The 12,398-nt window shown below is 61.9% G+C and overlaps 4 protein-coding genes across 4 annotated transcripts; 3 read left to right on the top strand and 1 right to left on the bottom strand.

Moving 5' to 3' along the window:
* Nucleotides 1–963: 963 nt before the first annotated feature.
* Nucleotides 964–2,513, top strand: NUDT8 (nudix hydrolase 8). The gene is made up of 4 exons (XM_054390433.1): nucleotides 964–1,205; nucleotides 1,303–1,435; nucleotides 2,063–2,140; nucleotides 2,256–2,513. The coding sequence occupies exons 1-4, from the start codon at nucleotides 964–966 to the stop codon at nucleotides 2,511–2,513; spliced, it is 711 nt and encodes a 236-aa protein (XP_054246408.1).
* Nucleotides 2,514–3,376: 863 nt separating this feature from the next.
* Nucleotides 3,377–7,195, bottom strand: NDUFV1 (NADH:ubiquinone oxidoreductase core subunit V1). The gene is made up of 10 exons (XM_054390647.1): nucleotides 7,092–7,195; nucleotides 6,922–7,004; nucleotides 6,663–6,833; nucleotides 6,389–6,572; nucleotides 5,891–6,080; nucleotides 4,660–4,872; nucleotides 4,396–4,562; nucleotides 4,232–4,313; nucleotides 3,647–3,792; nucleotides 3,377–3,562 (listed from the first exon to the last, which is right to left on the bottom strand). Exons 1-10 carry the CDS (start codon nucleotides 7,143–7,145, stop codon nucleotides 3,479–3,481), a joined length of 1,374 nt encoding a protein of 457 aa, XP_054246622.1. The 5' UTR covers nucleotides 7,146–7,195; the 3' UTR covers nucleotides 3,377–3,478.
* A 1,214-nt stretch (nucleotides 7,196–8,409) lies between these two features.
* On the top strand, nucleotides 8,410–9,842 carry LOC128974147 (calcium-binding protein 2-like). The gene is made up of 6 exons (XM_054390678.1): nucleotides 8,410–8,451; nucleotides 8,847–8,877; nucleotides 8,990–9,124; nucleotides 9,243–9,352; nucleotides 9,594–9,741; nucleotides 9,817–9,842. The coding sequence occupies exons 1-6, from the start codon at nucleotides 8,410–8,412 to the stop codon at nucleotides 9,840–9,842; spliced, it is 492 nt and encodes a 163-aa protein (XP_054246653.1).
* Nucleotides 9,843–11,489: 1,647 nt separating this feature from the next.
* Nucleotides 11,490–12,295, top strand: CDK2AP2 (cyclin dependent kinase 2 associated protein 2). The gene is made up of 4 exons (XM_054390679.1): nucleotides 11,490–11,580; nucleotides 11,668–11,768; nucleotides 11,860–11,992; nucleotides 12,133–12,295. The coding sequence occupies exons 1-4, from the start codon at nucleotides 11,490–11,492 to the stop codon at nucleotides 12,198–12,200; spliced, it is 393 nt and encodes a 130-aa protein (XP_054246654.1). The 3' UTR covers nucleotides 12,201–12,295.
* Nucleotides 12,296–12,398: the final 103 nt, after the last annotated feature.

Genomic DNA, 12,398 nt, shown 5'->3' on the forward strand with positions numbered 1-12,398 from the left:
TGGGTGGAGGGTCACACAGCCAGTGGGAGGTCTGCACAGCTGGATGGAGGGTCACACAGCCAGTGGGAGGTCTGCACAGCTGGATGGAGGGTCACACAGCCAGTGGGAGGTCTGCACAGCTGGGTGGAGGGTCACAGCCAGTGGGAGGTCTGCACAGCTGGGTGGAGGGTCACACAGCCAGTGGGAGGTCTGCACAGCTGGATGGAGGGTCACACAGCCAGTGGGAGGTCTGCACAGCTGGATGGAGGACTTGCACCTCCAGTGAGGGGGTTGCACATCCAGTCAAAGGGTCACACAGCTGGCAGGGGTGCTTGCACACTTATGGAGAGGATCACACAGCTGCCAGGGGTGCTTGCACACCTATGGAGAGGATCACACAGCTGCCAGGGGTGCTTGCACACCTGGCATTGGTTGTTGCACATGAGGGGGCTGCAAAGCTGCGTGAAGGGCTCCACACTGAGCAAGAGGGGGGTTGCACACCCAACAATGAAGTCATTCCACACTTGGAATTATATGTTCCACACCCGGGGGGGGGTATTCCACACCCAGAAGAGGTTGGTTCATGCCCAGAAGAAGCTGTTGCACACACAGAAGAGGTGGTTCTATGCCTGGTGGGGCCATTCCACACCCAGAAGAGGTTGCTCTGTACCCAATGGGATTGTTTCACACCCAGTGGGGGCTTTTGCACACCCAGAAGAGATTGTTCCACACCTGGTGGGGGCTATTCCGTACCCAGAGTAAACTGTTCCACACCCGATGGCAGGCGTTCCATAGCTGGCAGAGGTTGTTCCATAGCCGGTGGGGCCGTTCTGCATTCCCTACCCAAAAGCCGCAGCCCCGAGAAGGGGGCGGACCCCGAGAAGGGGGCGGACCCCGAGGAGGTGGCACCGGGAGAGGGCGGCCGTTCCACTCCCTCCGGTCCCTCCCCCTTGTCCCTCGGTCTATGCCTCCGGTGCTGCTGCCATGTCGAAGCAGGGACCGGATGGTGGCGGCGGGGACGGGGGGGAGCGGGAGCTGCTGAGCGGCAGCAGCGAGCAGCGGTGCCGGGCCCGGTTGGCGGCGGGAGCCCGGCGGGGCGGGGGCGGCCCGGTGGTGGCGGCGGCGGCGGCGGTGCTGGTGCCGCTGTGCTCGGTGCGGGGCCGCCCTGCCTTGCTCTACACATTACGGTCCCGCCGCCTGGGCGGGCCCCACAGCGGTGACGTCAGGTAGATGTCAGTGACGTCATGCACCGGGGACACCGCGGGGGGCGGCGGGCGGGGGTAGGGGTGTCCGTGCTGTGATCGGATCCGTTCCCTTTGGCAGCTTCCCCGGGGGCCGGCGGGACCCGGCGGACGGTGACGAGGTGGCCACGGCGCTGCGGGAGACGCGGGAGGAGCTGGGGCTGGAGTTAGGGACAAGGAGCGTCTGGGGACAGCTGCGGACACTGCCAGACCGGGTACCGGGCACCAGCTGGGGGCGTGGGGGGCACACACCGGGTGACAAGGACAGGGAGGGGGGGAGAGACGGCAAGGACAACGTGGGGTGACAAGGACACAAGGGCAGGGGGACAGGGACACAGGTGACAAGGGTATGGTAGGGACATGGGCGACAAGGGTTCAGGCCAACAAGGTTACAAAAAGATTTGGAGTGACAAGGACACAGGTGACAGGGTCTTGGTGATAGAGACATGGGTGACAGGTTCAGAACAATGGGGACACAGGTGGCAGAGGTTTGGGGTGACAGGGACACAGGTGGTGGGTTCAGGGTGACAGGGACACAAGTGACAAGGGCTCAAGATGACAGGCAAGAGGGGTTTGAGGTGACAGGGACATGGGTGGTGGGTTTAAGGGAACAGGGACAGAGGTGGCAAGGGTTTGAGGTGACAGAGACACAGGTGATGGGTTTGGGGTGACAGAGACACAGGTGACAGGGGGTTAAGGTGACAAGAAAGACTGGCTGCAGACAGGGGTGGTGTTGGGTGACAAATCAGTACCACAGTGGGGCACAGGGTGCCAATACAAGCAGGTGGCACTTTGGGTCTGGGGAGTTGTCACTCTCTGTCCCTTTCTGCCACACCTTCCAGCATGGCCTGACCGTGGCTCCTGTGGTGGCCAACTTGGGGCCACTGGAGGACTTGACGCTGACCCCTAACCCAGCTGAGGTGGGTGGCACCACGTTGGCCTGGGGCCAGCACCCCTTTCCTTGGCGAGAGCGGCGACACCACAGCCGGGGGGATGGGGGGGGCGTTGTCACCCCTTTACCACCTGTGCCAGCAGGTGGAGGAGGTCTTCACCCTACCCTTGGCCCACCTGCTGCGTGAGGAGAACCAGGGCTACACTCACTTCCGTGGCTCCAGCGGCCGCTACGGCTACACCCTGCCCGTCTTCCTCAACGGCCCCCACAAGGTGTGGGGGCTGACAGCCATCATCACCGAGCTCACCCTGGACCTGCTGGCCCCTGGCCGCTACCGCAAGAAGACCTGCGTGCCGGCGGCCAGCCCCGCGCCGCGGCCACGGGAGGGCGCCACCGCCTGACACGGAGGGGACAGGGGGGCCCTCGGTGACCAGGCGGGCAGTTTACAGGTGTACAGGTGGGGAGGTGCCCATGCTGTGGCTGGCCACCTTCTTCTGGCCCCCTTTTTCCTGCCACCTTCTTTTGTTTTTTTCCTGCCACCTTCTTCTGGCCCCCTTTTTCCTGCCACCTTCTTTTGTTTTTTTCCTGCCACCTTCTTCTGGCCCCCTTTTTCCTGCCACCTTCTTTTGTTTTTTTCCTGCCACCTTCTTCTGGCCCCCTTTTTCCTGCCACCTTCTTTTGGCCACATTTTTCTGGACACCTTCTTTTGGCCACCTTTTTCTGGACAACTTTTGGGCCACTGTCACTGCACACACCAGGAAGCCACTGCCAGCTGCACCCATGAGTGATGATGTTGTCACAGGCTGTGACTTAGTAAAGAGCCATGTTCGAAACGACTTCTGCCACGGCTTCCAAGTCCTGGCACATGGCTGGATCTTGGTGCCAGCATTGCGGGCACTGGGGATGTGACAGCTGTCCCCTCCTGGCACCAGTCCAGGCCCCTGTACTGGTGTCCCCAGGGAGGGACACATGGCTGTGTAGCACTGTGGTTGCTTGGTGCTGCCTCAAACCACCATGAGTCCCAAAGAGGGGATGTGGAGCCTCATGGAAAACCAGGATATCCTCTTGGGGGGGGGGTGGTATCCAGACCCTGAGGCTGAATCCCCTAGGGATCTCTCTGCTTCCTGGAGATCCCCCAATCGGTGGGGTTCTCCCCAATTCTTGCAGATCCTCAAATTCCTGGAGAGCAGAACCCAGAGCTGCCCCCTGCCTCAGCAGCCCCTTCCCCCCATTTCATGTCCACAGCTAGCTCCATCAGCGATAGGAGCCCATCAGGGCAGCAATGTTTATTGAGGACCCCACAAACTGCTGCCAGAAGTCCCCAGTGACACCGCAAAAAGCCCCCACCAAGGGCAGGGCCACCCCCTTATGCCGACGCTGCTCGAGCTTTGGCTTCACCGTAGCGCCGCATCCTCTCCTCCAGCTCGGGTCGGAAGTGGCGGATGAGACCCTGCAGGGAACAAAGGAGGTGGGTTAAGGGGAAAGGGGGAAAAGGTTGTTGGAACCCCCTCCAGATCCCACCACCACCTCTCACCTGCACGGGCCAGGCTGCCCCATCACCCAGGGCACAGATGGTGTGGCCCTCAATCTGTTTGCTGATCTCCCACAGGGCGTCGATCTCAGCCACCTGTGCGTTGCCCTGCACGAACCGTGCCATCACCTTGTTCATCCAGTCAACACCTGTGGGGATGGCCAAGCCATGAGGGGACCCATGGTGTGACCACCACCTACCCCACCCCTGGCCCCAAACTGTGCCCCATGGTGTACCCCTGGCACCCTGCCCACAACCAGCTCCGTGCTCCCCTTCCCAGCATGGGATGCGCTGCCCCACAGCCACCATCACCAGTCCCAGTGGGGATCAGCAGCATCAAGGGTATCCAGACCCTGGGGAGATCCCCCCAATCTCTGGGGTGATCCCTGCTTCCTGGACATCCCCTAATCCATGAGCAAGTGGAATCCTGAGGTCCCCAGCAGTGCCCTCCCACAATTTATTCCCATAGCCAGCTCCAGCAGCAAGAGGAGCCCCTCAGCATTTACTGATGACCCTTAATCTGCTTCCTTGACCCCCAAAAGCTCAGCTCACAGTCCCCCCTTGCACCCAGCCCAGCTCCCCACTCACCTTCCCGGCAGGGAGTGCACTGCCCGCAGCTCTCGTGCTTGTAGAACTCGATGAGGCGAGCGATGGCTTTAATGATGTCAGTCTGGAGAGAAGAGGGTGAATAAGGTGAGGAGGGACCCCCCCCAGGGCAGCGGTGGGCCCAGGGCAGGGGCACCTCCCCTTACCGATTTGTCCATGACGATGACGGCAGCTGTGCCGAGCCCGCTCTGGGCCTGCACCAGGGAGTCGAAGTCCATCAGCACCGTCTCACACACCGACTTGGGCAGCAGCGGCGTGGAGGAACCCCCCGGGATGACGGCCAGCAGGTTGTCCCAACCCCCACGGACACCTCCTGTCAGAGAGGAAGAGGAGACAGAAGGGGGCTAAGAGGTCAGGCCCCAGCAGCGCTGTCCCGGTGTGGCTCGGCAGAGGCGTGCCACAGTGCTCACCGGCGTGCTTCTCGATGAGCTCCTTCAGCGGCACCGACATCTCCTCCTCCACCGTGCAGGGGGTGTTGACGTGCCCGGAGATGTTGAAGAGTTTGGTCCCCGAGTTGCGCTCCCGCCCGAAGCTGGCGAACCAGGCACCCCCCCGCCGGCAGATGGTGGGGGCCACGGACACTGTCTCCACGTTGGCCACCGTGGTGGGACAGCCAAAGACACCTGGATCACAGGGGCAGAGGATGGGAAGGGTTGGAAGGGACCTCTGGAGTGCATCGAGTCCAAACCTCCTGCCAGAGCAAGACCACAGGATCTAGCGCAGGTCACACGGGAGGAGCTTTCAACGGCTACCTAGGCCCTGCAGCAGAAGGGTGGCTTGGGGACAACTGGGTTTGTCTGGTCACCATCGTTTTGGGGAGGCCTTCTGGTGGCCTTTCATTACTTGAAGAGTCTGAGAAGAAAGCTGGGGACAGACTTTGGAGCAGGGCCTGTTGTGACAGGACAAAGGGTGATGGCTTGGAACTAAAAGAGAGATTCAGACTGGAGAGAAGAAAGAAATTCTTAGCACTGAGGGTCGTGAGAGCCTGTCCCAGGGTGCCCAGAGAGGTGGGAGATGCCCCATCCCTGGCACCATTGCAGTTCAGGTTTGGTGCTCTGAGCAAACTGCTGTAGTTGAGGATATCCTTGGAGGTGTTCAAGAAACATGTGGACAGCGTCCCCAGTAGTCTTAGGTTGAAGGCTGGACTTGGTGATCTTAAAGGTCTTTTCCAACCCAAACAATTCGATGATTCTAGGACACTGCTGGCTGCAGGGACTTGGTCTAGGTAACCTTTAAGGTCCTTTCCACCCAAAATATTCAGTCATGCTATGATTTTATCCAGTTGCCACCGCAGAATCATAAAATTGTTTGAGTTGGAAAAGCCCTCTAAGATCACTGAGTCCAACCATCAACCTAAGACCACCATGGCCACTAAACGATATTCCCAGGTGCCATGTCCACACGTTTCTTGAACACTTCCAGGGATGGTGACTCTACCACCTCCCTGGGCAGCCTGTTCCAATCCCTGACCACTCTTGCAGCAAAGACACTGCTCCTCATGTCCAACTTAAACCTGTCCTGGCACAATTTCAGGCCATTGCCTCTTGTTCTGTCGCCTGATCCTAGGGAGATCTTGTCCTGCTCTCAAGCAGCAGCTAGAAACGAAACCTCACATTACCAAGGAGAAGGTGGTGGCCATACCCACGTCAGCAGGGAAGGGTGGCTTTAGGCGTGGCTTGCCCTGCTTGCCCTCGATGGACTCAATCAGTGCTGTCTCCTCGCCGCAGATGTAAGCCCCAGCTCCCCTCACCACAAAGACATCGAAGGCGTACCCTGAGCCGCAGGCGTCTTGCCCCAGCAGCCCGGCCTCGTATGCCTCCCGGATGGCCACCTGCAGCGGGGAGGGGACAAGCAGATCATAGAATTGTTTGGCTTGGAAAAGCCCTCTAAGATCATCGAGTCCAAATGGCAACCCAACACCACCAAGGCCATTAAACCACACCCCCAAGTGCCATGCCCACAGGTTTCTTGAACGCCTCCAGGGATGGGGTGTCCACCACCTCTCCGGGCAGCCTGTTCCAACACCTGACCACTCGGCCAGCAAAAACATTTTTCCCAAAGTCCAACCTAAATTGGGCATTAGGAGCTCTCCACTGGTGGGGTGTCCCACCTCACACAAACCTTGTCCCTGCTGCTCACCTGGAGGTTGGAGGCCTCGTTGTAGAACTCGCCGCGGATGTAGATGTAGGCGGCACGGGCACCCATGGCACGTCCAGCCACCAGACAGCCCTCCACCAGCTTGTGAGGGTCGTGCCGCATGATCTCCCGGTCCTTGCAGGTGCCCGGCTCTCCCTCATCCGCGTTCACCACCAGGTATTTAGGCCTGGAGACGGGGGTGACAGGTGGTATCAAGGCTTCCCGCTGCCGGTTGGGATCGGGGACATGGTGGTACCGGTGCCGGTCCGGGTCTCACCTGCCGTCCGGGGGTTTGTTCATGAAGCTCCACTTGAGGCCGGTGGGGAAACCGGCTCCGCCACGGCCCCGCAGCCCCGAGGCCTTGATCTCACCAAGGATCCAGTCCACCCCCTTGAGCAGGATCTCCTTCGTCTTGTACCAGTCACCGCGACGAAGGGCGCCCTGGAGGCTGCGGGCACGGCACATCCGGTAGCACCAGGATGGGCCACGCTGGGCCGCGTCGTACCCCACTCCCCACCCACCCTCCCACCTCTTACCGCCATTCATGCCGCCCATAGAGGTTGGTGAAGATTCGGTCTTCATCTCGCAGCGACCCGAACTGCGTCTTCTTGGGCGCTGTCTACAGGGACACACGGACTCAGCACCGGTAACACCGGTACCCGCATGACCCTTCCCGGATCTCCCTGCCGGCTTCATCCCCACTCACCGAGAAGGAAGCAGCGGGCAGGCGCCGTAGCGCCAACAGCTGTCGTGAGGCCATAGCGGGGCGGGGGCGGACACCGGGACCACCGGGTCCGGGACCACCGTCACCTTCAGGCGCCCCCGCAACGGCGCGCCAGTGGTGACGTCATCAGCGAGCGCCGGCGGCGAGGCACAGCACTGATGGACGAGCGGTAGGGGGCACTATAGGGGGCGTGGCTCTATGGCGAGGACGTATCACAGTGCAGAGGCGTGGCCAACAGCCGATCAAGCGACAGGGGCGTGGCCGTGTGGTGTGGGGGCGTGGTTGGAGGCGTGATCTCCTGTATGGGGCGTGGCCACTCTGGCCCCGCGCCCGCGCTGCCGCGTGCCCTGCGCCCCGGCCCGGCTCGGATGTCTGCAGCTGTAACCGGAGGCCCCCGGTGGCCTCACCTGATGTCCCCCTCGATGTCCCCTGAGGCGCTTCATTCTCAATCCCTTCTAGCGCCCCGGGGGGGCCAAACCACATTGCCCCGCCCCAGGCCTTTTCTCCCGATGCGGGCCCACGTTAACCACCCCACCTCCAGCGGTGGCCTCGGCCCGGCGAGGGAGTACCGGAGCTGGGGGATCTGGTTTCCACCCCCGCCCCAGCTCCATCTCCCCATCCCCTGGGTTCTGCGGTGATCAGTGGGACAGGGCAGCAGACACCATGTTCTTCCTCTTCCGTGGGCCCCAGCGGCGGGGGACTGGCAGCCCTATGCCCCTGGCATGCCGGGGCACCTCCCGCCCCCATGGCCCTGGTAAATGGGGCGGCCGCCGCCTGTGCTTGACTCTGCAACGTCGGAGACAGGGGGGCTCCAGCACTCGTGGCACCTCAGGGAGCCGAGGGCGGCCAAGCCATGGTGGTGTGTTCCCCATGGAGCATCGGTGGGGTGCAGAGGAGACAGTACTCCAGCTGCCCCCCACTTCTGGGCAGGTAATGAGTGGTGGGGGGAGAGGGCCGGTTATACAGTAGGGCTGGTGGGTACCTGAGTGCCCTCCATGGAGAGGCCATGGGGCTGGGGAACAGCTGGGTAGCTCCCCACATCTGGAGCAGAGCGGCCAAGCAGGGAATAATCCGGAGGATTAAGGCGTGCGGCGGGCATGATGCCCCCCCGTCGCCTGCCCTGCATATCCCCAGATATTCCATAAAAACCTCAAATCCCCACGCAGCCACGGCTGCTTTCACACCCCACTCCCCCCCCCCCCGCCTCAGGCCACGGCCCCGGTTTGCCCGGGCGGGGGCTCTGTGCCAGCTGGCCCCCCAGGGCTAGGCATGCCCTGGAGCATTGGGGCAGCCCCCAGCCATGGGCAACTGCACCAAGACCCCTGAGCGGAGGCTCACGAAGGTAAGGCCATCTGGGGGGGGGTGTAGGAGGAGGGTGAGGAGGGGGGGACCCCTGGCTTGGCCCCCTCCTGCCTCACTGCTGACGCTTGTTGTGTCTGCAGGATGGGAAGCCACATTCTGGCCCCACAACACCCGGTACTGGGGATGCTGAGGAGGGGGCAGAGGCAGCACAGTCCCCCCCACTGCAGAACTACTCGGTGTTGCAAGGGCTGGTGGGGCCAGCCTGCATCTTCCTGCGGCAGAGCATTGCTATCACCCAGCTGGTACGTACCCATCCCCTCCCTGAGTGCCTGCTGCAGTGGGCACCATGCTGCCAGGGATTTAGGGCAGGATCTGTGGGGGGATCCATGGGAGAAGGATCCCTCCTTCAGCTCTTCCTGTTTTTCTTTTTCCCAGGACCGGGATCTGCGGTCTGAGGAGATTGAAGGTGCTGTGACCTTTGGTGATGAGGACAGGGGGGGTCTTTGGCCCGGTTGGGAGGTCTTGGGTTGGTGATAGTGTTGGGGTGCTGTTGGTGACAGTGTACTTGTCACCCCCAGAGCTGAAGCAGGCATTCCGGGAGTTTGACAAGGACCGTGATGGATACATCAGCTACAAGGACCTGGGCGAGTGCATGAGGACCATGGGTTACATGCCCACCGAGATGGAGCTCATTGAGCTGTCCCAGCAGATCAGTAGGTGGCAGGGCATGGGGGATGTGGGGGCTCCCCACTGTACTCCTCCCATAGCCAGAAGGAGGAGTAGCCTTGACCATCCCTGTCCACCCAGTCTGGTGACAGCTTTCTCCCACAGCTGGTGGAAAAGTGGATTTTGATGATTTTGTGGAGCTGATGGGCCCCAAGATGCTGGCAGAGACGGCAGACATGATCGGCATCAAGGAGCTGCGTGACGCCTTCCGTGAGGTGAGAGGGACTGCCCAGAGAGGTGGTGGAGTCTCCATCTCTGGAGGCATTCCAAACCTGCTTGGACATGTTCATGCGTCCTTCTCAAGGTGACCCTGCCTTGGCAGGGGGTATGGACTCCAGAGGTCCCTTCACCCCCTACCGTTCTGTTGTGATTCTGTGCTGGGGGTGTGGGACAGGGGGTGGGGGACATGCCATGGGCTGAGGGTGGCCATCCATGCCTGGGGGTTTTGCTCTGCAGTTTGACACCAACGGGGATGGGCAGATCAGCATGGCAGAGCTGCGGGAGGCCATGCGCAAGCTGCTGGGGCAGCAGCTCAATTACCGGGAGGTGGACGAGATCCTCAAGGACGTGGATCTCAACGGTGACGGCCTGGTGGACTTTGAAGGTAGGGATCAGAGAAGGGGCTGGGAATGTCCTCAGGAATGTTTAGGATGTTCTCTATGCATTCTCCTTCTGGCAGAGTTTGTAAGGATGATGTCACGCTGAGGGTGGCCAATCCAAGCCGGGACCTGAGCCCCTGCCGTGCCTTACGAAGAGGAGGGGGACATGGAGGAGATGCCCAGCTGTAGCTGGGACCATGCCGGTGCAGCACGGTGCCCAAGCCCTGGGGTCAAGGTCCTCACTTGGTCAGTGCCAAGGGAGCTCATGCTCACCTTTGGCCATGCACCAAGGTCCAACTGCAGCATGGGATGAGACTGGGCCCCTTTTTGTTGCAGATTTGCCCTGATCTTTGCTCCTTCGGCTCCCATCCCACCTTGACTGGTAGGCAGCTCCCTGTCCCTCTGAATGCTCCCAGGCTCCATTGGCTCATCCCCCCCTCCCTCAATCCCACCTCCACACTCTAGGCCAAGCCCTGTGCTCCCTCTACGCTGGGATTTAGGGCTGACCTTCTGGTGTGACCTACCACCCAGCCCTGTTACCACCTCTGACCAACCCCAGACCCTGCTTGGTCATGCCCAGTGCCAGTAAAGCATTGTCCCTCAGCTGCGGAGGCCCTCTTGGATGCTCCCCAGTACTGGGGAGCCTCCTCAGGGATCCAGCATCCTGGCCAGGAGAGAAACTGGGAATGGAGTGTTACTGGACCCCATGGGGTGGGAAATGGAGTGTGGGGGGTCTGCACCAGTTTATTTTTTTCAGTCTTTGCCCTTTTGAAATGAAAAACTCTCTGGAGTTTTTGGGTGGTTTTACGTTGAGTTTAAAGAGAATTTGGTCATTTTCAGTTTGTGTGTGTGTGTCCCAACTAATTTCACTGGACACAATGACTGCTGTGTCTCCCCACTGGGTACAACAACCACTATGTTCCCCCCCTAACTCAGTACCTCCACTATCACTGCCTGGCCCCCAACCCTGTACCCCTCACCCCTGTGTCTCCTCATGGCACCACAGGCCCAGGGAGTTTCTCCCCCCTGCACTCGTTTTTCCCACATGGAATCAGGACCCCTCGGTCACCCCCTCATCTTCCCATCCCCAGGGCCATGGTGCAGGGGGGATCACAGGTGCTGGTGGGGCCAGTACTGGGGGGGGCAGCTGCAATATTCCCCAACAGGGACATGGGAACCCTGGTCCCAAATTCACCTCCCCAGCACCAGCCCTATGTCGGGAGAGGTGACACAGGGCTCGATGGAGCCGGTACCAGGGGTGGCAGCAGCAGAAGCCCCCTTCCCGGGGCAAGGTGGCGTCGGAAGAGAGAAGGGGCGGGGCCAATACGAAGGGGCGTGGTTAGCGACACGGAGGCGGGGCCGCGGGAAAAGGGGCGGGGCTGCTGATCAGGGCTGGGTTATGGACAAGGGGCGGGGGTATTGCCGCGCGCCTTCACAGTAACTGGCGGGAGGAGGTCGGCGCGAGGCGGCGTGACAACGTCAAGACGTCGGCGCGCGCAGGCGTCATCAGGGCGAGCGGCGGCGGCGGTGGTGGCCGGGGTGGGGGGGGGCAGGGTCAGAGTAGGCCGCGGTGGGTCCTACGCGACGGAACCGAGCCGGAGCCGCCTCCGCGGAGCTGGGTCGGGTTCCGCGAGATTGAGCTGAGCTGAGGAGCGGAGGGAAACGCCGGTATAAGCGGCGGGGCGAGCGCGGGGGCCGCTCACCGACCCCCGCCGCGCTCCAGGGAGCCGGGAGCGGCGGGCGGCCGTCGGGGATGTCCTACAAGCCAATCGCTCCCGCTCCTGTTACCCCCGGAGCCGCTAGCGCCAGCCCCGCCCCGTCGGGGCCGGGGGCACCTCCCGCCGGTGAGCGCACCCTCCGGTAACCGTGGGAATACCGGGGAAGGGAGGGAATGGGGGTGGATACGGCCGGTAATGCTCCGTTTCCTGCAGCCACGAGCGTCCCGTCACCCTCCGGCTCCGTCCCCGGTGCTGCAGCCCCCTTCCGGCCTCTCTTCAATGACTTCGGGCCGCCGTCCATGGGCTACGTGCAGGTGAGAAGTGGGGTGGGGACGGCCGGTGGCGGGGCTAGGGGCGGCGGGGACAGCTCTTAGCCCCTCTGTGCTCCCGCCTCCCGTCCCGTAGGCGATGAAGCCCCCCGGGGCTCAGGGTTCTCAGAGCACCTACACGGACCTGCTTTCCGTCATCGAGGAGATGGGGAAGGAGATCCGTCCCACCTACGCCGGCAGCAAGAGTGCCATGGAGCGGCTGAAACGGGGTAGGGATGGAAGGGAGGGACGACGAACGATACACCCCGGGTGATCATCGGTCTTGCATGTCCGGGGGTCTCTCCACTTTCTGCGGGACAGGAGAGGGTCAGGAGGCTGATGTGGGGTGTCCCTCTGCTTCTCCCCACAGGCATCATCCACGCCCGGGCGCTGGTCAGGGAGTGCCTGGCAGAGACAGAGCGAAACGCCCGCACGTAACGGCTGCTGTCACCCGGGACCCCCTCCCCTGCCCCACCCCGGGACCACCCCCCACGGTGTCCCTGCCCCGCTGGCGGCGGGGAGGGGGAGGGCACCGTGCTGCCCGCACTCTCCGCTCTTTATAAAATGCGTGTTTTTATAAATAAAAGGACATGGTTGGGATTCTGACTGCCTACCTGCAGCAGGGTTGGGGTGGTG

The sequence above is a fragment of the Indicator indicator genome, chromosome 21 (genome assembly GCF_027791375.1).
Source record: "Indicator indicator isolate 239-I01 chromosome 21, UM_Iind_1.1, whole genome shotgun sequence".
Taxonomy (NCBI): domain Eukaryota; kingdom Metazoa; phylum Chordata; class Aves; order Piciformes; family Indicatoridae; genus Indicator; species Indicator indicator.